The following is a 25,397-nucleotide window of genomic DNA, read 5'->3' on the forward strand; positions in this document are numbered from 1 at the left end:
TCCAATGCCCCCGCGGCGGCCGCGCGACATCGCTCTGCTGCCCCGCGCCGATCCGACGCCCCCGGAGCGACATGGAGAGCGGCAGCAAGGTGTGCGGGGCCGGCGGGGGGAGCCCGGCGCGGCAGGGGAAGGAAGGGAGTTATGCAACGTGGTGCGGGGGGAGCGCGGGATGAGGGAGCATGGAAAAACCCCAACGCGCCGCCGGGATGGGGGGGGTGGGGAGGGCAGCGCCGCCGGAATGGAGCTGAAGAAGAGTAAAAAATAGGGACGGAGCGCTGGGGGGAGAGTTGGGTACGGAAAGACTTCGGCGTTTGTCGGGGGAAAGCAGCGCGGAAAGGTCGCTGTGCGGTTCCCCTTCTGGGCTGAGCGGGGAAACGCGGAGCGCTCCGCTGCGGCGGATCCTCGATGCGAGGGGAACGTGAAACTGACGCAACTTTTTTAGGAGAGGAAGAGAGCCGATGGCGGCGGCGGCTGGCGCTGCCCCGCGTCACCGAGCGGCGGATCCCCTGCTGCTGCCCTTCTGGGGTCCGCGGTAGCGGCCCCTGCGATGGGGGACGGCGGGGGGCGGCTCTGCTTTCCCGACCCAATTCCGGTCCCGAACGGGCTCTGTGCGTTCGGTTTGTGCCGTGCTCTGATCCGCCGTTGCGCGGTGGTCCGGGGCTCTGCTGGTTTGGGGGTTGGAGGGGTGGGAGAGCCGTTCTTGGCGCTCAGGGCTTTGCGTAAGAGAACTCCGCGGGGCTCCTCCAACGAGCGGCGATCCCGCGCTTGGGAAACGCTGAGATACCCGTCCATGTCCCCGGCTGACCTTACTGAAAGAAAATATAACAGAGAGCAACGGCGCTGACCCATTTTCCTTTCCGTCGCGGAGGCCTTTCGGCAGCAGCAGCCCCCGAGCGCGTCCGCGGTGCCGGGGGGGGGGGGGGGGGCGGTGGGAAGCGCTGTGTCCCCGCATTGCCGCGGCTGAGCCCGGTGCCACATCCCGGCCGTTGCATGCCGACCCCAAATGGGATCGGAGCGCGGTCGGTGCTGTGCTGTGCTGGGGGGGCTGCGAAGTCGCCGGGCAGAGTTATTTTCTGCTGCCCGCTGCTGCGCTCCCATCGCCCCACAGCCTCACTCCGTGACCTTGCTGGTGGCTGCCGGGGCAGGGGGGGATTTACTGCACCGGGAGGGATTTGTGGGACTGCAGTGTGTGGGACTCCCGATGGCCGAGTGTGTGACAGTCCTGTCCTTACGGAAAGTTCCAGTCGAGATCTTTGTGCTGTTCCCATCTTTGGACTTCTTTATTTTGGTTTCGTCTTAGTTTTTGAGTTGTTTGGAGGATTGTTCACTCCTTCATCCCGTTGGTGCTCCCAGTGCTCCATGCTCACACCCAGCTGTTGTTCCCCAGCTTCTCTGTGCCCATGGTGGACACGGGACAGGAGCTTGGTCCCCTTGAGGGTTAACAAAGCAGCGCTTTCTGCGCAGCTTGACGAGAGTTTCCCACGCCAGGCGGCCACTAGAAACTGGCTTTTTTTTTTTCTTCCCCCATGTTGAGCCTCTCCTTTCATGGCCAGGCTCTGTGCAGCACCCCTCATGGCCACTGACTCACGGCTGCCCGGGACCGCGTCCAACAGTTGGGCTCCTCCTGAGCACAAATCCCATGATTTCAGCTGAAGTGTCTCGCTCATTCCCATAGGGCAGTGAATTAGGGTCACTCCAGTTGGTTTGGATTTTTTTTTTTTTTTGGTGGACATCCCCCTGCCTGGTGCAAAACGGAGACTTTCACTCCTTGAATGCACTGAGGCTGTGTGCCCCACTTCCTCCTACACCCCATGCAAATGTGGTGCTCTGAGCAGCACAGCTTTCTGCAGCTCGCCCCAACCCCTTGCCAGAGAAACCCTTTAGGGGCTGCCAGCATCTTCCTGGAGCAAAGTTCATGGCGGCAGCCGGCAGGCAGCACATTCAGCTCCTCTCGCTCCCTTCCCAAAGCCTTCCCTGCCAACACAACGTGTGACTCACCGGCGCTTCCTGCTCGTCGTGACATACGTGGGACCGATGGCACGCGGTGCTAGACGTGCAGACTGGCGCTCGCTGGCCCGCTCCTGCTCTGGGAGAGCACTTTACTGTGTCAAATGGGGCTGGAATCACCACCCTTGGAAGGGAAAGAAGCAAAGCACAAAGCATTGTTTGCTTTTTTAGGTGTTGATTAGAGCACAGGGCGCTTCTTGCGTGCGCTGTGGTTGCGCAGAGGTTGGCGCTGGGAGAGGCGGTGGCACCACGTTCTGCTCTTTAACTTGCTGGCAGTGCTTCTCACCCTGTGTTGCAGCTCTGCAGCCTGGTGCTGGGCTCCTTTTGCCGTGGCTGCTGGGAGCTGGGCTCGCTCTTCTCAGACGTGTTGAACAAAGCCGATTGCCCAAACCTCCCGATTCCCTGGGAAGCCAATTGTTGCGTTCAGACAATCCTAATTAATAAACTTAATTAATGGCATGCTGGCTTTATTTCCTGAGGCAGCCTGGGGTCCCGTTGCTGCTCTTCCCACTGAACTTCCTAATTCCTTGTTATGGCAGAGAAGGGCAGGTTGGCAGGGGTGCCAGTGAGCTGCTGCCAATTGCTCCGTATTGCAGTGTGCGCCCCTCAGTGTGTCTGTGTGCTCCCAGGCTCGGGTGGGTCCTGCAACACCAGGTGCTGCTCAGTGCTGGAAGTGTGCAGGGCTGCACCTCTTCTGCTCGCCTGGCATTGTGACAGGAGCTGGGTTGGGGATCCAGGGAGTCATGAGCAGCAGAAGGGTGTGGGGGATCTGTGGGAATGCCCAGCGCTGGATGGCTGCTGTGCTGGGTCACCTGTGGTTTGGGGACTTGTCTCAAGTGCACTCAGTAATCACAGAACCACAGCATGTTGTGAGTTAGATGGGACCCGCAGGAATCCCGGAGCCCAATCCGATGGCTGCACACAGCAATGCCCAAACCCAGTGGCTGCAAGCGGTGTCTGAGTGCTCCCAGCATGGGGCCATGCCCACTGCCACCTGGGGCAGAGCGCTTCCCTAACCCTCACCCTGATCCTCTGTGTGATAGCAGAGGGGAAGCCAGCAGGCAGGGAGCAGCTGAGAGCTGCAGGGTTGGAAGCAGGGAGGTGGTCAGTCGGAGCATGGCATGAGCTGAGCTGCCGGCGTTGTGCCAGGGCAGCAGGGCAGGTGCCCATGTGGGAAGCAGGCGGCTCCCACACGGCGCTCCTGGTGACCCAGAGATGGGTAGTGGCCAGCGGGAAGGAGAAGGAAGGCTGCTGTGGTTCCTGGGGCTGCGTGCTCCCGTGAGGCCCCCCGAGCCCTGGAGAAGGGGCTTTAGGTTCACGTGAATGTCCCTAAGCTGCTTAACCCACCCTGGGAACTTCAATCCCATTTCTCGGGGCACCGAGGCTGGGCTGAGCAGCAGGGAAATCTCCTGCCTGGGATAATTGGGCCATTGATGGAGGTGTCCAAGTGCTGGCCTGCCCTGACCTTGCTCCAAGACAAGCCTCCGATTGTTGCCGTTGCTTTAGCAGGAGAAAGGGGAGGTGGGCGAGGGCTTGCCAAACAGCCAGAGGCACTGAGGTGTTGGATAATCGCTGGGAAATGATGAGCTGGGCTCTGACAGTGCTTTGTTAGTGGCGAGGCATCCTCACGCAGTGGTGGGATGGAGCTGTGGGGCTGGCTCCAGGTTTGGGTGGCTCTGCTGCCCTCGGTCAGTTCGTGGGGAGCGCTTTGTGCCCCAGATTGGAGAGAGTAGGGGCGCAGAGCCTTGTAGCATGGCCCAGGTGCTTGGGAGAGAGGTGGAAGCCATGGGCTGCTGCCATGTCCCCAGGAACAGAGGCAGGGCCGGGCCAAACCAAGCAGCGCCGAGCCGGGGATGTCGCGGTGCGCTCGGCCTGCGGTTATCTGTGCCTGCGGTGCGTGCGGTCACCCCGACGGGGCCACGCTTCCAGCCCCTGTCTGGAGGCAACAAAGATTAAGTAAATCCCTGGGATCCCAAAACAGCGTCGCGTCGTTCTGTTTGTTGTTCAGCCCACGTGCGTGTCAGAAAACCGTGAAAGTCAGGGGAAGAAGGGGTTGGGGGGGGGGGCTCCCTTTCATCTCCTCGGGGGCTCGGGGCGCACGTAACCCTCTGCTCCTTCTCTCTGCAGATGACAGCTCGCCTGATGCTGGCTGTGGGAGGAGCGGTGCTGGGCTCGCTGCAGTTTGGCTACAATACTGGTGTCATCAATGCCCCGCAGAAGGTGAGAGCCGAGCGGTGCCCGCTGCGAAAACAAACACACCGCCGTGGCGCATCCGCCCTGAGCCTGGCCGAAATAGTACATCCTGCTAGGCAGCTTACCGCCCTAATGGGATTTGTTAAGGAGCTATTTAGCTCTTGTTCCCAGGAGAATTAGTTTCCTTTTTGCTCAGTATTTTGCCGGCTGTTTATGGGAATTGCATGCCTGTGCTGGAGAGGCTCTCGGGGTGGGTTGGTGTAACTTTTAACCTCAGCCTTAGTGAAGATTTTGGAAGCTAATTAGGATCTTGGTCGTGTTGAGCAGTGACTCCCTGCTGGGCAGCCAGGGGAGCTCTGATGGCTGAGAGTCAGAGTCCAGGCACGAGGCACATCATGAGAACTGTGGCACTTTCTCTGGTGTGGCTTTGCTGGGCGAACGATGGAGGAGTTTGCGACAAGCCAGCCTGGGAGCGCTCACCCACACGGCCCCACAGATGGAGATAACAGCCCTGGTGGGCTGCCTGCGTGGGGAGGGGCTGATAATTACTGCTCCGGCAGAGGCTGTGGGATACCACTGGGTTGGGGTTGCTGGAGCTGCCCAACCTCTTCCAAAAGAAAGTGAGGTGCCCCAGGCCTCCTGTGCCTGCCAAGCCTTCACCCTCCCCCCCCCCCCCCCCCCCCCCCGCCCCCGACCCCCCCCCCCCCCCCCCCCCCCCCACCAGCCCCAGGTCAGGGCTGCAGGAGGGCAGGCGCCTGGCGCTTCCTCTGCCTGCGCCCTTTCACCGCGGTGGGGGGATGCCCAAGAGCTGCCTCATCCTTGACTCAGCAAGCGCTGGGCGGTGGCGGCCAGGGAGGGGGAAGGCAGGGCTGGCCGTGCTCTGGGTGTGGGAGCAATAACTCACCTGGCCTGGGCTGCTGGGCTGTGCCGTGCCGTGCTCTATCCTCTGCCGGGACCTGAGCCTGTCGCCCAGCTGCTGGGCTCTGTAGGGCGGTGATGGTGGTCACAGTGGGGCAAAGTGAGATCCTACATGGATCCCCAAAGGGAAGCTTACATTACCAGTTAATCGGGGTCTTAAAGGGTGAGAGCATCGTGATGCTTGGGGAAGCAGATATGACGGGGACCTTATGCAGCCACCAGAGGCCAAATGTCCCCAGGAAGGGACTGTGTGTTTTGGGACAGACAGGAAAACACAGGCTGTGTACAAAGGATGATGAACAGCAGTAGGAATTTGCTCCTTTCTGTACCACAGTTAGCAGGAGCCAGGACCCCTCTGTGGTCAGGCATCTGGTGGGGACCTGGGGGCCCTGAGAAACTTGGGCTCCCCTGAACTGCCTTTTGAAGTTCTATGGCCCTGGAAGTGTTAGCTCAGAAATTCTCTATTGTGCTTGTAACATGCCCTGGGCAAAGCTCGGTTGCCAGGGCAAGGTGTTGAAAGACAAACTGGGCTTCAGCTGCTGCTCTGCTTGAAGGAACTGGCTGTTCCTGGGCTGTGGGGAGAGCTAAAACATCCAAACCTCCAAAGCACAATCCCGAATAATTAAAACTCTGAGGCAGAATTTGTGCCATGAGAGGATTAATCCTATTACTGGTGGGATTGGTGGATGGGCTGCAAGGTCTTCTGACATTGCATTAGAGCACAAACGGCAGCGTGTCACCTTGAGCGCTGAAAAATGTGTGAAGGGGAAAAGACTGTATGCAAAAAAACCTGCCACACTCTGCATGCGTGGAAAGAGGAGTCCTTTGAGTGGAGGTGAGTGGCCTTGCCATCATGTCCAGGTGCCTGCAGCCCACCTGTGCTGGCTGATGGCCTTTATGCTGTGTGATGGGCTCTGCAGGGCAGGGGCTGGGGAGCGCTGTGTGCCTCATGCCGGAGCCGAAGGAGCAGTGTGGTGAGCTGAGGAGCCCTGTGTGACATCTGCTCTAATTTCCCTATCCCCAAAGCCCTGCGCAGGGCGGCTCTTGATGCAGTGCTGAGTGCTCAGGGACCTCGGGGAGCAGACGTGCTGTAATTACTGCATTGCATCAGCGCCCTACCTGCCTGTCTCGGTGCCTGGGACGGGGATGCGAGTCACTTCCTTACGTCTCTGTCTTCCTGATGGCTGCAGGGACTGCTGTGCAGCCTGCCCTGCTGACCTCCTGCTGAGGGGGTGTAAGTGCATCCCAACTGTCCTGTGGGGTCTTCCCTTGGGGCAGCACCAGATTTGGGGGGGAAAGCAGAGAGATGTTTGGCAAGGGATGGGTAAGGCCTTCTCACAGGATGTGTTCCCCCCATCTTGCAGAGCCTGGGGGATGATGTCCAGCCGTGCCCTCAGTGCTGGGGGCTCTGCTTCATGCAGACCTGCAGCACACAAAGGTCCGTGTGCTGTTTTGGTTTCCCGGGGCTGTGCTGTGCTCTGGGGGTGAGCCTTCCAGCAAGCTTTGGGATGCAGAAGAGCTGGGGAAGCACTTCGGGATGCCTTCTTACTGCAGAAATTGTGCACCAATCTCTTGACTTCAGCAATGCAGGCACAGCATGGTTTGCTTGCACCCGTCCCCAGTGTCCAGCAGCCTCACCAAAAAATAGCCAAGAAAGGGACCTTTCTTGCTGAGAGGGCTGAATGCTGGTTTTGTGGTCCTCCCAATATAGTCCATGCTGCTGAAACAGCTGCTTGTTCCTTGCAGGGTGGTGGTAGAGGTGATGTATAGAGAGCATGGTGTGAAAGCAGGTGAGGGCTGGTGAAAACACTCAGCTGAAACAAAGTAGGGGGAAGGAGGAAGGCAGAGAGGCACAAACAGCCTTTGCACATTGTAATACCTCCCCCTTGTTCTTCCTCTCCTGTTAAGCTCAAAAGGGTTTTTCATCCCCTCCCAGCAGTCGGCTCATGTCAGGGTTCCCACTGGTTCCTTTTGCACAGGGAAAGGGGCTGGGAGGAGGGATTTGGAGTGCTGTTTGTTTGACCCCTTAGGCCTCCACAGTGCAGGGAGGAGCAGCAAAACCACAGCCCAGAGGAAGCAGGGCTTGGCCAGCTCTGGGGCATCGGCCATCGCTTGAATTCCTCTCTACTTCTTAGGAAGTGAGCTGCAGGCTTCTGGGGAAGGCAGGCAGGAATTTGGTGCGGCCTCTCCCAGTCACGTTTGTCTTCCCTGCGAGGCTGTAAAGCAATGAATCAGGGCTGCTGGTGATAAAAATTCCACTTGTGGTGTTCTGGAGAAGATCCACTGCAACCTGATCGAGCTTTGTGTGGAGCTGCATCCCAGGTCCCATTGCAGGCCCTATTTTTAGCCCCCATCACGCTGGTGCGTTCATTACATAAATTGTTAAATAACTGCAGCCACTAAATTCCTGGTAGAGAAGACAAGCTTATTGCTTCTCTGCCCAGCTTGAGCTTTAAACACAGCTTCCCTTCAACCATCTTCCTCCCTAACGCAATTTTCAGGTGTCTAATAATCAGGATTTGGGGTTTCGGGCCCTCCTTTATCGTCTGGGAAGAAAAATCAAGATCTTGAAGGATGAAAGCTGCTCTCTGCCGTGTGCACGGCAGGAAGATGGCAGCTCCGAGTTGTGCTGCTGTGTGCGGCTCAGTTAAGGCAGCGGGCTTTTCTTTTTGCTTGATGTGTGCTCCAACTGTGGTTACAAATGCTTTGGTGACCTTAGGTAGGAAGAAGCCTCAGGACCCATCGCTTTGTGAAAGAGCTGCATGAAGCCCTTCCTCCACGCAGCCAGTGGAGCTCCTCTATTAGTAGGGACGGTGTCGGCGTACCTGTGCCCTTATTTCTCCAGGGCACAGGTGTGTTGTTCTGGGAGGGAGCTGCCTGTGGCTCTTGCTGGCTTGCTTGAAGCTCTCTGGCCGGCTGTGTTTCTTTAGAAATACACAGGGACCCATGCAGCTCTTGCAGCCCTGCTCAGCCCCTCTCTCTCGCTGTATCCCTGCCTGTCCGCGGTGACCCGAGGAGCAGCCCGACCTTCCTGCAATGGCTTTGGAGGCGTTTTGGCAGCGCTGAGCCTTGGCAGGACGAGCCCAAACCTGTCTGGCTGCATTTTCGCTGCGCATCCCATCAGGTTTCCTCCCAGATCTGAGCTGTGCTATCAGCTTGCTGCCAGCCTGCAGCTGGGTGGCTCCCATCTAGTGGAAAGCAAAGGAGCGCTGGGTTTAATGGGAACGTGCCGGCAAACCAGGGCTTGCTCGGTGACACATTGTCTTGTGATGGGGAAGAGATGGGCCAAGCCTTGTGACTGAGGCTTGCAGGGCGGTGGGGAGCTGCCTGCAGTCTGTAGGTGGCTGGGCTGAGGCCGAGGAATTCATGGCACTGGTGATGAAGATGAAATCTAGAGCAGCAGGAGTGGAGGAGGACTTGCCCAGCCTTAGCAGAAGGGTGTGTGGGTAATAGCTAGGGAAAGCTTTGAAGGGCGCTCGGCTCTGTGCCCACACCAGCCTGGCTGTCAGCAGCGAAGATGCCCTGCTGCCAGGCGATCCCAGCCTCCTCGTTTGGGCTGCAGCACCGAAATCATGGCAGGGTTGTTGTCCCAGGTGTGGAGGCACAGCTGCCTGCGGGGAGGAATTAGGATGGCCGCGGCTGTGATGAGGCCAGGAGTCTTACTCCTCACCGAAACTGGGAATGGGGATTTTGGCCACTGGCAGAGGATGTGAGGCTCGACGCAGTCCATCTGAGCAGCCGCATGTGGCTGTGGTGTAGGAGCTGTGCCTGGGCCGACACCGGGCTGTGCAGCCAGGGCTGGAGCCTGTGGTGTCTGCTCCACTTCAAAGCGAGCCTGGGCAAAGCTTTGCATCCTGCAGCTGGTGAACCCTGCGCTGTGGTGTCAGGGGGATGGGACGGGCCGCAGTGTGCCTGCACCCAGGGTACCTATGATGGGCTGTCACATCCTTCCTGAGCCGACAGTGCTTGGGGTAAGATGTGCTGGGGGCTGTGCTGCATCCACCGTTGCAGTGGGATGTTGTCGGAGCTGTGGGTCTGCCCGTGTGCTGCTCTTCATCAAGGAAATGCTGTGTGTTGGGGCGGGCTGTGAGTGTGGACGTGCCCAGCCTGCACAGCACAGCTCTATAGGCAGATGTACGTGAACCTCTTGGCGTGAGACAGCCTTACCCTGTGGTTTCACTTCTTCCCCCTTGCAGGTGATTGAAGACTTCTACAACCGCACCTGGCTGTACAGATATGAGGAGCCCATCAGCCCTGCCACCCTCACCACGCTGTGGTCCCTCTCTGTTGCCATTTTCTCAGTTGGAGGCATGATTGGATCCTTTTCCGTGGGACTCTTTGTCAACCGCTTTGGCAGGTGAGCACCAAGCATGTGCCGCCTCCCCTGGTGGCGGGGCCTGGCTCTGGGGCTCACGCCTTGCTCATGAGACCATTCTTCCACCCTCTGGAGCCTGTTACTGCCTGTGCTGGGAGTTGGCAAGCCTTCTTTCCTGGCCTCCCCAGGGCTTGGCCTGCTGCGGAGCTGAGCCAAAAGCGTGTAGTCTGTCCCTTAATAGCTTCCCTGTTGGCCTTTTCAGAGTCTGCTGTTTCAGCTAAGCATGTATCAAAACGGCACTGTTGTGCTCCTTAGGGCAGCATCTGTTTAACTGTCTGGCTGTCACGGGGCAGCATCAGCCTTATTCTACCGAACCCTGTGAGTGCCTCTGCTTCCCAGCGGTGTGTGGCCATGTGCCTGCACCGCCTTGAAGGCTGCAGAGACAGATGGTGAGCCCTGCGTGGTGCTTACGCTTCAGCCTTGGATGCTTTCCTGCATGGGGAATGACTGTGGACACCTCCCTCATGCATAGTGTTGGCGTTTGGTTTCACGTGGCTAAACAACCCCTCCCAATACTCCCTTCAGTCTGATGTTCTCATCTCCTTGCTTCCACAGACGTAACTCCATGCTGATGTCAAACGTCCTCGCCTTCCTGGCTGCTGTCCTCATGGGCTTCTCCAAGATGGCTTTGTCCTTTGAGATGCTCATTCTTGGCCGCTTCATCATCGGCCTGTATTCTGGCCTCACCACTGGCTTTGTGCCCATGTACGTGGGCGAGGTGTCACCGACCGCGCTGCGGGGCGCGCTGGGGACCTTCCACCAGCTTGGCATTGTCTTGGGCATTCTCATTGCACAAGTAAGTGCTGTCCGGGTGTCCATCTGTCTGCAGCACTGTTTCTGGGCAGTCAGTGTGTTGTTGATGCTGTGCTGGTCTCAGATGGCCCAGGAGCATTGCTCTGTACCTCTGTACAGCTCCTCGGGAAGAGCGAGGGCTGGAGAGATGGCGCAGGGCTCAACAGGCACAAGGATGAGATAAGATGTAGGGTTTGAATGCCCAGCATCAGGTTGTAACATCTAGAGTCCACTTGGGCAAAGCATAGTGCTCTGCGCCTCTGGAAGGCGCATTGTGAGGCTTGAATGTCTGTGTGTGCCCCACAGAGCGGAGCTGGATTGGGTTTGCAGTAAGCTGGATTAAAGGAGAAGGGGAGACTCCACAGCACTGATGAGGCTCAAAACTTCTTGTTCTCAGGTGTTTGGCTTGGACTTGATCATGGGAAACGACTCGCTCTGGCCGCTTCTCCTGGGATTCATCTTTGTCCCTGCCCTGCTGCAGTGCATCATCCTCCCCTTTGCCCCTGAGAGCCCTCGATTCCTCTTGATCAACCGCAACGAGGAGAACAAAGCCAAGAGCGGTGAGTGACTCTCATCCCTGAGCTTATCTTGCCATGCATGGGGCCCTCAGCTGCTCCTGACCTGGCCTTCTGTCTCCCCTCAGTCCTCAAGAAGCTCCGAGGCACAACAGATGTCAGCAGCGACCTGCAGGAGATGAAGGAGGAGAGCCGGCAAATGATGAGAGAGAAGAAGGTCACGATCATGGAGCTCTTCCGCTCTCCCATGTACCGCCAGCCCATCCTCATCGCGATCGTGTTGCAGCTGTCCCAGCAGCTCTCAGGGATCAATGCGGTGAGTGTGGGGCTGGGGACCCCCTGTGGGTCAGCTTGTTTCACCCAGCCACAGGAGCTGGGTGCAGTGTGCACGGCTTGTGGGTTGGTGCCAGCCCCGAGCTGAGGTGACTCCTTTCCTCATGGCACATCCTTTCTGTTTGTAGGTTTTCTACTATTCCACCAGCATCTTTGAGAAGTCGGGTGTGGAGCAGCCTGTCTATGCCACCATTGGCTCTGGGGTGGTGAATACAGCTTTCACTGTTGTTTCGGTGAGTTGAGGCCTCCACCTCACCTGAGAGCTTTGTGTTGGGCTGGTGGGCTTTGTGGAGGCAGGGAGTGATGATTGTGTGATGTGCTACCTGAGGAAGTATGTGCAGGTAGGGAGGGAGAAGGGAGGAGGAGATTTTCCCCAGCTGGAGGTGCTGACAGATGTCTTCCCACCCGACAGCTCTTCGTGGTGGAGCGAGCTGGACGCAGGACCCTTCACCTCATCGGCCTGGCGGGGATGGCGGGGTGTGCAGTGCTCATGACCATTGCTCTGACGCTGCTGGTGAGTGGTGGGGGCTGGGGGTGGGTGGGTGGGAGGATGCTCTGCACACCACTGCTCATTGTGGTGGCTTGTGGGGAGGTGGACATCCTTCCTTATCTCTAACCCCTCTTCCCAGGGATCTGTGTGGTCTTCTCTGCAGATCTCTCTTGGGGTCCCGGAAACACCGTTTCCAATCCAGAGAAACCCTATAGCTTCTGCTAGCACCATGCTTGTCTGCAGTCTCACCTGTGCTGGCCACACACTTTGTCAATCCCTATGAACAGCACTCACTGACCTGTTTTCTCCCTCCTTTGAACTAGGACCAAATGCCCTGGATGTCCTACCTCAGTATCGTTGCCATCTTTGGGTTCGTGGCCTTCTTTGAGATTGGTCCAGGCCCCATCCCTTGGTTTATTGTGGCAGAACTGTTCAGCCAAGGCCCTCGTCCTGCTGCCTTTGCTGTTGCTGGGCTGTCTAACTGGACCTCCAACTTCATTGTGGGCATGGGCTTCCAGTACATTGCGGTAATCATCTCTTGTTCTCTGGGGCATGGGTTTGGGGGTGTGTGCAGGCAGCCCAACATTACACCAGTTGGATTATGAACGTAGACAAGATTCCTGAGCCCTAAAACCTGTATTAGGATTGTGACTCGGGTTTGCTTTCAGATTGGTATGGGAAATGCTCCTAGGGATGAGGCATAGGGAAGTCACATCCTGGAGCAGGCCGGCACTGTTCTTGAAGCAGTGGGTACGGGCAGGACAGTCACTAGATGACAAGTCCCTCGGTGGGGAGGGCTCAGGAGGTGGTGCATTGCTTTGTGCCTGGCTCTGGTGGATGTCTGCACTCTGGCAGCCACAGCAGGGCCCCAGGTTTTGCCGGCTCCGTCCACACGCTCACTGCTTCTTGGTGCTCTCCTTTTCAGCAACTCTGTGGCTCCTACGTCTTCATCATCTTCACGGTGCTGCTAGTCCTCTTCTTCATCTTCACCTACTTCAAGGTGCCGGAGACGAAGGGCCGGACCTTTGATGAGATCGCCTCCGGCTTCCGTCAGGGGGGTGCGAGCCAGAGTGACAAGACCCCGGATGAGTTCCACAGCTTGGGTGCTGACTCCCAGGTCTAACCAGCTGCGGCGTGTCCCGTCTCCTCCGAACCTCCTAACTTCTCTCCTGAGTGTTTTTAATACTTGTACAGAAACGAGGAAGGAGGGAGCGGGGGGTCTGGCTCTTTGCATACGCTCCTTCTCCAGACTCCCCCACTGGCCGCCTGGTTCATCAGTGACTGACTGTATTTTTGCTAGGAACGATTTTAGCTGGTTTCAAGTCCAGGATTTCAAAGCCGATAGATTCAGCAACAATGACTAATGTTTTAAAACCAACCAAGCAGCATCCTCCAGCCTCTGTGAGCAGGAGGGTGGCTCCCTTTTTAAGGAAGAGATAGGTTATTTCATGCGAGAAATCACATAGCGGAAGTTTTTAAAGCTGGAAACTTTTTTTTAACATTCTAATCGTAGCGAAATCGTGTAATTTGACTAAGTCTAAACCAAGATTTTTTTTTTTTAAAGTTATTTTTTAAAGCAGTCTAAGATTTCAGCCCCCCCATTGGTTTGTGGATGGGAATTCCTTGCCCTCTGGGAGCACCTTGGGGCAGCGCTGAGGATGAGAGGTGTGGGTGCAGCCCTGCTCCTCTGTCAGGGCCGAGTGCTTCCCCTGGAGCAGGCTGGGGAGGTCGGTAGTACTGGAGCAGGGGGCAGAGCACTGTCTCCCCTGGTGCAGGCTCCTGGAACGGCTCCTCACCTTTCTGAGCAGAGGGCTGCGTGCGCTTCCTCGCCTGGATTTCATCTGTTCTCGTGCTGGCTGTGCGCTCGGGTAGGCTGACATGGGAGGGGAGGGGATCTCTTGGTGTGTTCTTGGCAATATTTGCCTTATTGGTTAACCGTGGCACGAAGTGCTGGCGGAGAGGAGCAGGGGTTCAGCAGCAGCGCAGAGCTGCGGCCTCAGCCTTCCCTGGCACCACGCTGTCCCCCGGAGCCCCGCGGAGCCGGGAGCGGGCGGCCGTCCCACGCTGCAGCACACCTTGCCCATCGTCACCACGTGGATCCCAGAGCCACCGAAAGTCACCACACGGATACATTTCCTGCTCTGTGTATAGACTGGAAGATATTTATATTATATATATTTTTGTTCGATGGTGTTAATAGTAGATGTTAAGTTATAGTGCTTCTGATTGACAAGGAACTGTACTGTAAATATTCTCGGAGTATATTCACAGTGTATAATGTATACAAAAAGGTACAGATGCAAAGGTTTAGTCTCTATAGCAACTCTAAGGAAAGCTTGTACATGGTTAGGATGACTTTTGTATAGTTAATTACCTGCACTGTAGTTGTATCTATTGCACTGAATTTTAGTCCTTAGTATATTAAAAACAAGAAATACTGTCCTTTTAAAACAAAACTTAAGAAAACAACACAAAAAGCAGCCCTTCTCCCCTGAGTGCAACTGTTGTAGGAGCTATGGCACATTTCCAAAGCCATGTGCAGTTATTTAATAGTGTTGTTTTTTTTTTTTTTTTTTAATTTATTTGTCTGTTTTGGAAGTGAGTACATTGAAAATAAAGGTAGGAAAAAAAAAACCATGACAACTCATCACATATCTGTGCAGCAGCCCAGAAACTGCACACACTTTTTTTTTTTTCCCTAATGTGCATAAACACAAGTGCCAAGAGAATGGAGAAAGGCGTGTGGTGTGCTAACAATAAACAGGAATGTATGCAGCGACCCAACCTGCTGTGCTGTGTGCCTTCATTTTTGGGAGGAGCGCTGGTGGAGGGAGTGCAGCGGGTCAGAGCTTCAGCAAGGCCGTCCCTGCGTGCAGCTCAGGTGCTGTTCACGGGGTGTTTGTGTCCCATCCCTGTTCTGGGAGTAGCAGTAGACTCCCTAGCATGTGCTGCTCCTTGCCAAAGCTTTTCCTCACGGGGATGCAAGGCTCCTTGTTACAAAATGCCCACGCTGTGCTCCTGGCTGGCATTGCCATCTCCTGGCTGCTTCCTGGGGGAATTTCTCCTTTAGCTAACCCGGTGCCAAGGGCTGCAAGTCTGAACACTGCTGGGCAAAGAAGTGCTGAGCTTGTTCGCTTTGGCTTTCTGCTACTTGTCGAAATAGCTCTGCCCTGAAGTGTATGCAGTGGAGATGGCTGTTCCACAGGGTCATAGGGAAAAGCTCCTGTAAAAATCTTCCAACTTTCCCTAAAATGTTCTGTGTGGTGGGACGTTGGGTTGCTCTGATCACCTTTACTGGTGCTTCCATTCCCTTCTCATTGCTGTGCGGGCCCTGCTACCAGAGATGCCCAGCCTGCAGACCTGTGAAAAATTAATTTCCATACTGCTTTAAGCAGCCAGCAGTGACGCTGTGCCATGTGGCAACGCTGTGGAAGGGACGCCGTCCCCGACGTGTCACACAGAGCTAGCCTGGCCATGGCATGTCTTGGGGGATTACTGCCACAGCTCCAAATCCTCAGCCACAGTGACCCAAATCCTCCACGCCCTGAGGCACTGTGCCAGCAGGCACTGAGCATCCCAGCTGCCAGCAACCCCTGTTCCCTGTGTGTGTTCCTACAGTCCCAGGGAGCTGCCCTGGTCTGCCACCGGGGCCTTGTGTGCACCAATCCCAGCTATTCCACCCTGTGCAATTAAAAATCAGTTGGATTGGAGTGAGCAACTTTCCCTTTAGCAGCAGCATCAATCCCTTCTAATTGCTCAGGTCCCAGCTCGGCGAAGCATTTAAAAGCGTACTTGACTCCAACCCAATTCAGCACGGCAATTAAATGCATTCATAAATCCTCCTGAAGTAAATGAGACTTAATCGTAGGCTTAAAGCTCAGCTGAATCCAGACCTTAGCAGCAGGGCAAGTTTCCCTTAACCTCTTTCCCAGCAGTGCAAGTCTGTCACATGCTCCAGAGTCGGAACCAAGTTCACTGCACAGCTGCCTGCAGCCCTGCACCCATCTCGTTCTCAGGGACTCCTCTAGCCCTCCTTGGTCTTCACTCCCAGGGCCATGCATACCCTGTGCCCTGCCTTTCCTCCTTCTCTGCTCCCAGGGGCGTTTGAAGCTGTGAGGGCTGCAGGTTGGCAGTCAGCTTGATGGAGGTCTGCAAAAAGGTGAGTGTGGATTTGGAAATGGAGGGGCAGTACAGAGAGGTGCAGCACCTGAACAAGCCCAACCAGGTTCTGGGGAGCAGGTGTCAACCATCCAAGTTAGGAATGTACTGGACACATTCCCCAGGCCTCTCCCATAGCCTTCCACCCTATCTTACTCATCAAAGTGAAAAGAAAATTGAGGAAAACAGTAACAAACTCATTTCAGCTGGTCTTAACTTCGTCAGACAATGTGAGGAGATAAGAGGCTGTTACCCTCATCTACATTAGCAAGTAGGCAACAATTTATGCACTGGTAGTGCCTTTTTTTCCATCCTCACGTTGTGACTCCATAACAGCCTGCAGAGGTTGACAAGCACGTAACAACACAGCACAAACTCAGCTTTCAGGCACTTCCAGATGGAAAGGGACACTTCTAGGGAAGTGACAACAGCAAAAAGGACTTACAGCTTGCAGTGCACTTTCAATGTTTTCAGCCACCTAGTTAAATAACCTAGCCATCACCTGGCTCTGATAGAAAGAGCTCCTTATTTTGTGCAGGAAGCCTGGGAGTCAATCAGCTTTAACAAATAGCCGATGGCTTCTAGAGGCTCTTGCTGGGGTAGTTGTTTCAGCAGGTCAAACGCTTTCATCCCTATTTCACAAGCCTGGAGTGAAACAGAAAAGACAATGTAATTGTGAAGAATTTGGCTTTTCTCAAAGGGTACTTAAAATACGTGCAGAGACTCATTGAAATGGCTGCGCTGGATGTGATCCAGGCTCCGATTGCTCAGCCACCTGTTTCAGAGGGTGACCTGGACAAGCTGCTTTAGAAGAGAGAGTAAAGCTGCCCACAGATATCATATCTAGGATCCAGTGGTGCAGACAGAAGAGATTACCAACCCCAGCTCCTCCTGCTGGAGAGCATTACCTGCCATCTGACACACCAGTTCATCTGAACACTCTGAAAGCTATTTCAGGAAAAACCAGCTGCACCAACTCCGTTTGAACTAAATCCCTCATTTTCCTTGGTAGCCCTTCCAGTGACATTCTCACATTTACAAAGCTTTGCTTTTTTTTTTTTCTTTTCTATTTTGAATTTCTTCCTTTGTGTATTCCAAACACTTATTTGAATGACAGCTTTCTCTAACACAACAGAGACCGTTCACAATCTGTATTTCCATCCTTCAAATCACAGGCAGAAGAAACCTGAGATTCTGACTGCTCAGCCCAAACAAAGAGGCCTGATTTCCAGACGGTTAAAGCTCAGCACTTTCTCAAAATTAATTGCCTTAAGTGCAGAAAATTGCACGCTGAAGTTTGCAGTTGAAATTTTTAGCCATAAACTCTGAAATACAGCAGCGCAAAGTCAAAACTGAATTACAGGGTGGTAATTACAGGGAGTCTTGCTCTTGGAGGGATACATGCAAGGCCTACGTCTTTCTCGCTGCATAACATCCAACCTGATGTCTAAATGTGGCTTGTGAGAGGCACCTACACTGCCAGGATGGAGGACAATCCTAGAAAACGTGAGTGACTGCAGGATCTGCTGTGGATGATGAGGCAGAGCTCAAAACAGACCCAGTGGGGTTTTTTAGCCCTGACAGCATGCAGAGCATGAGCTGGCTTTGTGCACAGCTACCGAAGCAGCTTTGCCTTGAGTTATCCAGTGCTCCAAGGCAGTCGTGCTCTTAGAGAGGAGCCAGTGAACACAGGCAGCTGGCTTGTGTTCATGCCTTTGTGGAATGGGGCCAACACCTTCCTGCACCCTTTCAACAGGTGAAACTTACCTTTGATAAATCCATGATTAGGTAATAAAGCATTGCAAGAGCATGCAAGACTCTGGCAGTTTCCCCAGGTTGTTGCTTTGGTGCCTTTTCTCTGATATCTAGTACTGCATTCAGGACCTGAATTGCTTCTGCTTGCTGGGCTTCAGCTGCATCAAGAATGAAATAATCTTGTTGAATGTATGTATACAAGATAATATAATCAAAACTGCCCAATTATCTCTTCTAGACATCAAAGCACTTCTACAACAAGCATCAGTGTGGCATTCCAGCTCCATGCAAATTCCATACCCATTAACAGGTATCTTTTCATCCAGTCTGTAATTGTGTTGATTATCCTTTAGTAAGGATGTGAAGTCATAACAGCTGCATGAAAAGAGCAACTTTCATACTCCTGTCACATCTAAAGATGGATTCATGTAGACCTGCCTTGTTTGCTTCCTATTATTTAAGAGAATGCCAGGTAAAGGGATTTGCAGAAGCATTTCTTCTTCTCTGGCAATATTCTTATGAGTGTAGATGGTAGAAGGAAGACAAAGAATGGAATCTAGACTGACTTCACGAAGTGCTGAAGTCATACCATGCACAGTAGCATATTTCCCCATGCTTCATGCACCTTCCCCCAGTGTATTCTCCAGATTAATACATCCAATTATCGACACATGCTGTTTCACTGCGTCCCACTGCTTCAGATGATAGAGCTGGAATTACCTAAGTGAGATGAAATTTCACCTAATTAAATGAAAGGAAAGGAGCCGCTGAGAAACGAGAATGCTGAAGTGGAACTGAATCCTGAAAGGCACCATCTTGTATTGCTGAAGTCAAGGATACTGTGAAAAGGGCAAGGCTGTGTTTCCACTTGAACACTCTCATTTCTGAAGTGGCCCCACTTGTTTCATCCAGCACTGCCTGCTGGGCACAGCTATCAGAAACGCCCACGACTCTGATTAAAGTCGGTCTACAGAAAGACGGTGCAAAATCCAACACAGTAAATATGACCACTAAGATGAATGGAATTTTTAAATTCCTGCCTCCCAAACACTCCTGCACAACAGTGCTGCTTACTCATGGTGTCTTCACCGACTTCCACTTCCTTGTCCTCGGTGAATGGAGACTTTTCTGCTCTCGACTTGTGAATTTGCTCCTGTGTTTGGACTGACTTCACAAGAAAGGTGTGCCAGATGTCAGTGACCTACCAGGAAGTGAATGAATTATTTCACCCATGTAAACACGTGGTATTCAGCAACTGGCTGTCCTATAAACAATGCATTCTGCAGCGCACGTCCCTTCCGCAACACCCCCAGCGCCCGCTGCTCAGCGGGCAGGAGCTGCCAAGCTGGATGTTTCACATGCAGATCTGATGGCTCTTCTCCCTCTGGGAGCCTGAGTCGGAAGCTCATTTCTCTACCTGAATATTAATTTTCATCAAACTTGAACAAAATAACTCAATTGCTAACTCAAAGCAAATTTGGTGGATGCTTGTGAGTGGAGCGGAGGCAAAGCCTCGTTGAATAGTCAGCCTAAACAACTGGAAGTTCATTTTTTCCCCAGCTGTTACGGTCATTAGACAACTGTCACTTCCTTTGTTTGACAAGCTTTTAGCAGTGTCACTTTTCACTGATATTCTGCTCAAATTTTACATGGCTTGTTTGCCTCCCACCGCTGCTCGGCCACTCTTCCTTGGTTATGGAAACTCCCTGGCCTCCTGCTCTGCCTGTGGGAATGTCTTTAGTCTTTGGTGTGGGGCTTCGGGTAGTAAAGCTATTTTTTAATGAGGTTTACCTATGAAAACTACAACTTCAATACCTTTTCCAGAATGTATTTGTTCTGGTTCTAACTTGGGGAAATGTTTGGATATGAACATGTTGATTCTGAAACACTGATATGGTTGCCATCATATTAAAGGCAGTCAGAAACAGGGAAACATTGAAAAGCACACAGGGGAAAAAAAAAAGAAAAGTTAACTGAGAGATGGAGACCGGATGAGCTTTGGATTTACCAACCTCAGCATACAATGAGCTTGCTATGTCCATTTTGTTCTGGCGAGAAAAAACATTAGCCATGTGGAAATACCCCCCAGAGGCCTCAACAGATTTTAGTCCAAATGTAGAACTGGCGAGGTAAATCTGAAAACAATATTAAAAGAAAAGAAAAAGCAGGAGTTTAACATTCATACGAAAACTGAGAAATTTTTCATAATTATGGATTAATAATATTGCATAATTCTGTCTTTTTCTGGGTAACTACAGCATTAGTTCCACTTGATTGCAGCTGTGAAATGGGGTACCTGCACAGCAGGATTTTATGTGTTATGCACAGGAATGCAACACGCCCAAATGCCCTGCTAGCTGGTGCAGAAGATTCCTTCTCATGGTGTGCTGCCCTGTTGGAGCACAGACAGGTTCCTCACACCTCCTCCTCTCAGTGTGCATCCTGCAGGTCTCCTGTCTTCAAATGAACAACTTGCTGCTGCTTTTCAGAAGTCAGACGTGCCCATGGAGGCTGTTTCCTCCCCAAAGCCCCAGCCAAAGCGAGGGGAAGGTAGTGGGAAGGCAGTGGCACATTCCAGCTATTCTGAGCTGGCATGTGACTCTCAGCAGATCTCAGACACTCAGCCAAAATCCAAGCAGGTCCTGCGCTGCTCTGATGCAGCCCAAAGACTCGCCAGTAGTAAAAAACCTACACTGCTGCTCCTTTTCAGGCACCAGACCAAAGCAACCTAAAAAAACCACAAAAGTGGCATAGCAGGGAATCTCTCCCAGTAGGTTTACAGCAGGTTTACAAACTAAATGAAGCCAGAGTTGTGTGTGTTACGATAGAAAGCCTCTAATCCTCCTCCACCATATGTCATCGCTTACGCCCACAGAAAGCTGTTGTAAAAAGTGACTATCAAATTCAACAGTAGTGGGCATACATCACTCTGCACTGGGTAAATTTAGGCGACGTGGGACATAAATAGGAAGTCACAGAGTTCATCTGCCTTTGGGCTGTTAAATAACAGGCGAAGCATCCCCAGGAACACTGCTGGCAATGACCACTTCACATTTCTCCAACCACTGTCGTGGCTAAAAGGATTGAACTGGGGAAAAAGGTACTGAACCAGATATTTACATAGCTAAGTGAGGCATTCATTAAAGAATGGATGATGGAAAATTGCCACTGAACAGAAAAGTATTAAGGAAAATGACAGCCAAAATATACAGTCGCTTATCTGTAAACAAAAGGCTGCCACAGCAGTTTGCGGTAGGAATGTCTGTTGATATCAGGATCTTAACAAAGCTGGCAGAAAAAATGCTAAGCAAATGTAGGACAGATGAGTTATGTATCACTTGAGGATAACCAGAACTGGAAAAACACAGCTTTGGCTAACACATGGATATACAGGTGTGTAAGGCTCATGCAGTTCAGGTGTTCTTGATGTACTGTCCTGGCTCCTCAGCTCGGTGCCACAACCTGTCTGCTGGGTTCATATTGCTCAGAACAGCTACAGAGGGAAGGAAAACCGAAAGGCTGCTGCATTGTTATTGGCTTACATCATTGGCCAGGTGATACAAAGCCTTATCGAAGTTTCCATCAGCAGCACAGAGAAGCCCCAGACTGCGATGCAATCTATGCTGGAAGGCACCGCTGCAATCTGGAGTTCTGAGGACAATCCACTGAGCTTGGGAGAGATAGTTAGATGCCTGCTGAAAGTTGCCAACACCTGAAATGACATAAGAAATAAGCAGGATACAGAGCACTTTCTGCTTAGAAATGTAGAGGATGTTGCCTGCTATCCCTTTGCAGCAGTTTGACACAAAGACAGTTTGTGGATTCCCCAGTTCTGAGTTAAGCAAGTGCTCAGAATGTAACTCACAAACAGCTACAAGAGAAACCAGAAACTGCATTGCATTCAATGCCTCTGGAACACGTGTTCAAACCAGGTAACAACCAGGCAGAAGCTAACAACTGCTGTATTATCACACTCAAAATACTGATAGGATATTTCTCCTTCTCCTGCCTCCCCATTTTACAACAATCTTTCACATTGCTCAGTTGTGCCAGCAGAGCATTGTGTCTACTCCTGTAACAACAATGGTTTACAATCATTTCTCAGTCATTTATGTGTGCAGCTGAGCCACACAGTCAATGAGAAGAAGCTCTGCTCCAGGCAGAACTCATTTCTGTGAAGGAACAGAGGAGCTCCTCTGTGGGGTGGCCTCAAAGGTGTGCTGGCTGGGAATTCAATGCTTTTGTGAGCCATACGAAGCCACAGAGGTGAAGAGATGAACTTCATACCCCTTCTCTTGTGAGAATCAGTTAGAGATGGAGAAAATGCTCCATTTTTCACTGATCTCTCACCATTGATGAGAAATCTTTTTCCCTGGCCAACACAGGAGTTGGCACCTTGAATCTCCCTGGATGCCCTTCAGGCTGGACATAGAACAGACATGGCACCATGACTGCAGAGCTGGCCTTTCCCTGGAATGCTGAGAGGAAACCAGAAACCTGACCCAGGGGAGCTTTTGCCCTTGCCAAAGTTACTGTTCAGACCTGTGCTTACCAATGCAGGCGTCAGCCAAGAGGAGATAGGCAGGTACCAGTTGCACAGAACTTGGGCCATACACTTTGCTGCTGAAACGCAGTGCATGCAGAGCTGCAGGTAATGCTTTTTCATGCTTTCCATCAAAAATAAACTTCTGGGCTGTGCTGGATGTAAGATCGATGATGTATTTCTGCCAGGAAAAACAATAGTGGGGCAAGGTGAGCAAAGGATAAGGAGAAAGAATATGCATGGTCTCTTTCCACATTCCAGTCTGCGCTGTTAATAATCACTTTATAATTTTATTTGTGCCTGTAATTATTAGATGGAAATTAAAGCTGTCATATTAGTGCCTGGATTTCATTCCTACTTCCGGTAAGAACAGCTCTGGGCATCCTCGTAGGTCATGTGGTGTCTTGTGAGACAAAGAATCCTTCAGGCCCATGAAAAAGGACTAACAAGGTTGTAGCAATAAAGGCCGTGAAGCACAGAAAACGATCATCACAAGACCATAGAAAAGATCAGACAAAGGGGTTACAGCAGGATTTTGCTGACGATAACGGTGACTCATAGCAGGCAGCAGAGCGTATGGTTTGCCAGGCTGTTGCCAGCATGGCACATCTCCAGCTGCAGGAGACACTGTCTGGAAGTAAGGGGAGAGCTTGTGCTGCAGCACACTGCCCCTCAGCCCCGGAGAAGGGCAGCTTCGGGGTGGGACAGCAGCGTACCCGCATGATCCCCGGGGCTTGGCAGCTTCCTCTCACCCTCTGCTGGCCAATTCTGGGCTTTGAAGGGCCGACGGTTTGGATGCAGAATCTGGAAAAATTGGTCAAAATCAGAAAACTCCAATGCACTGCATTATATTCCTGCATCTTGGATGGGGCCCTGGGCAAAGCGATCCAGTAGCTGTGGAGATCTGTGAGAGAAGGTCAGAAGGGGATGGGCTGTAAGGTCCCTTGGAACCCAAACCATTCCCTGATTCTACCATCTCCATAACCCAAGTTTAGTCTGCTCATCAAGCAGCTTTGTAGGATTTCTGTGTGTCAGAAACCATAGCGTTTGCCACAGGTACAACCACTTCCTGTCCTGTGCTGCTCCTAGCAGCCCACACTGCATTTGGTCTTGTCACCCTTTGCAGTACCTGATCATCAGCTCCAAATGTTTCTATACTTGAATGCCTGCTCATTGCCAAGGACTCTACAGCAACTGCAGATGGTATGCCCTTACAACATGCCACTGGATAGGGATGCCAATGAAAAAGAGCCAGGATGCTTACTTATTTCTATTAGCTTTCATCGAGATAGTTGCCAACTCCCAGCACTTCTCTGTTGGCTTTTCGCACAATGCAGAGCAGAGGGAAGGCTGCCTGCAAACAAATCTCATTGCTGGTATGCCTAGCAGGGCTGCATGGTAGGTAGCAAAGCACTCTTCTTTGGCTAGAAGGCACAAACAGGCCTGTGCAGCGAGTGCCTGCAGAGAATAATGTTGTACCTCTTTGCAGGCTGTGCTTTGTTGCCCGATGTTTCCCAGTTGCAGCAGAGCAGAGGGCAGAAAAAGCAAATTTCAGTGCTGTTAGAGGCCAGGTTATGGTTTTAGCATTTTACTGATCTCGAAGTGCTCAGAAAGGCAAATAAAAGTGAAGGAACAGCTCAGGGGCAAGGAACCACAAGGACAGTGCACGAGTGCATACCGGAGATCCTGGCTGAGATAAAGGGAAATGCTTTCTAGATAAATGAGAGCTTCACCAAATGCATCCCAGAGTGAGCTGCAGCAGCAAGGACATCCAGGAGCACGGAAGCACAACCATCATCCCCCTCTCCTGCACCTGTGCTATCAGCACATACAGCAGGAGAAAGGGCTGGAGACAACAGAAGCCCTGCAGCACGGAATATTTGAGACAGTGCAGTTGCAAGCCTTGGAGGCATCATTAGCTTTGGCCCTGCACCATTTTGCTCGTAGCGCTCTTTTCACGTGTGCAGCAATTACAGAAATTTCTCTGAAGATGCTCCCATGAGTTTTTCCCTGGTTGGGGTTTGAGGAGGCAGAGGAGCACAGCTCGGCTGCAGGAGGGAGCAGGGGTTGGGCAAACACCCGAGCTCTGTGTCACATCCGTTCCCACACTCGCAGGCACCCGCCACGACGGCACGTTTAGGTAAAAATACACTTTAAAGAGGAAGAAGGGCCTTCAATCAGTTTGAAAGTGGGCCCTTGGAGTTAAAGCCTGCATCAGCAGGGCTGGCACTGATGCTGGAGGATGGCTGTAGCTGGCCAAGGTGCAGATTTTTTCCCATCCCCAGAGGCTGTGGTTAGCTGACATCACGCTTGGTGCAGGCAGTGAGGCTATTCCACAAACAGAAACTTGGAGTTTTTTCAGTTTGCAGGTATTGTCTGCAGGCACCCCCACGGCTATGTTGACAAAAGCAGATTTCTATCAACAAAGTTTTGGAGCACATCTGAGGTATGAAACTCATAACCTCCTGGCTCCCAGCTTAATGCACCTTCCCTTAGGCCAAAGGGCATTCCAGTGTGCACAAGCTTTCCTGTGTCCTGACAGAGGCTTCAGTTCCATGTTTTCCAAACAAGCACAGCACAAGAATTCATGAAATGCAATAGAAAAGTTCAGAAAATAATAAACCCACGTGCAAGGGCTTTTCTCTGTGAAGAGACTGCGTCACTTTTCCCTGAGCATCAAAGACCTTTCAAGCATTTTTGTTTGCCCTCTGAATGGGAAAACAAAGATGGGGCTCTGAATAATCCCACCCTCTCCACACTGCCTTGCCGATGCTCGTCAGTCAGTCTAGGTCAGTTTCCCTGCACCTCACTGCACACAAAAGCAGACTTCACTGGTGGACTAGGAGCTGCAGTCCTGCTGTGTAAGAAAGCAAGTAACAAACAAAACATTTCTGCTTTTTCACCCTTTTCTTAAGGGAGAAGAAAGACAACGTGCCCTTCCATATAACACTCTGAGCATCTGCTTCGTTTCAGCAGTTTGCAGTATATACTGAGGTCAAAGAACAAATGCAAGGAGTTGTTAAAAATCCTGTAAAAGTCTTCCTTTAGAAAAACAGTGGGAATCTGCTCTCTGTAGCCTTTCCTATGAGGTCAATCCAAGCCTGGGCTCAAGCTGCAGTTCTGCAGTCACTGTGTGTTAACCTAGGTGTGCACTGCAATCAAGAGCAGTGGCTGCTCCTTTGCCTACTTCTCTACCAGTTTTATGTTCCTGGTGCACTCCGTAGAACGCTATAAAAACAAATGATCAGCGTCCAGCTGAAGCACTGCGTTGATTCTGCAGTCGTGTGCTGTGCTGTAATGCATACAGCATAGTTTTAG

General features: G+C 52.4%; 2 protein-coding genes across 2 annotated transcripts in view; one reads left to right on the plus strand and one right to left on the minus strand.

The window, feature by feature from the left end:
* SLC2A1 (solute carrier family 2 member 1) lies at nucleotides 1-14,407 on the plus strand. The gene is made up of 10 exons (XM_042883155.1): nucleotides 1-89; nucleotides 4,135-4,227; nucleotides 9,315-9,475; nucleotides 10,049-10,289; nucleotides 10,683-10,845; nucleotides 10,929-11,116; nucleotides 11,262-11,366; nucleotides 11,546-11,647; nucleotides 11,947-12,150; nucleotides 12,549-14,407. The coding sequence occupies exons 1-10, from the start codon at nucleotides 72-74 to the stop codon at nucleotides 12,744-12,746; spliced, it is 1,473 nt and encodes a 490-aa protein (XP_042739089.1). The 5' UTR covers nucleotides 1-71; the 3' UTR covers nucleotides 12,747-14,407.
* The window catches only part of ZMYND12 (zinc finger MYND-type containing 12), a 15,550-nt gene continuing 3,079 nt past the window's right edge, over nucleotides 12,927-25,397 (minus strand). Inside the window, exons 4-10 of the mRNA XM_042883415.1 lie at nucleotides 22,089-22,260; nucleotides 21,079-21,248; nucleotides 19,549-19,671; nucleotides 18,611-18,737; nucleotides 17,549-17,694; nucleotides 16,284-16,426; nucleotides 12,927-13,775 (exon numbers count right to left, since the gene is read on the minus strand). Of these exons, the coding sequence (XP_042739349.1) occupies nucleotides 16,307-16,426; nucleotides 17,549-17,694; nucleotides 18,611-18,737; nucleotides 19,549-19,671; nucleotides 21,079-21,248; nucleotides 22,089-22,260 (858 nt within the window). The 3' untranslated portion in view covers nucleotides 12,927-13,775; nucleotides 16,284-16,306. The remainder of the gene's footprint in view (nucleotides 13,776-16,283; nucleotides 16,427-17,548; nucleotides 17,695-18,610; nucleotides 18,738-19,548; nucleotides 19,672-21,078; nucleotides 21,249-22,088; nucleotides 22,261-25,397) is intronic.

This window comes from Lagopus leucura, unplaced genomic scaffold, assembly GCF_019238085.1.
Source record: "Lagopus leucura isolate 7727_CA_CO unplaced genomic scaffold, USGS_WTPT01 Super-Scaffold_100037, whole genome shotgun sequence".
NCBI classification, from domain to species: Eukaryota; Metazoa; Chordata; class Aves; order Galliformes; family Phasianidae; genus Lagopus; species Lagopus leucura.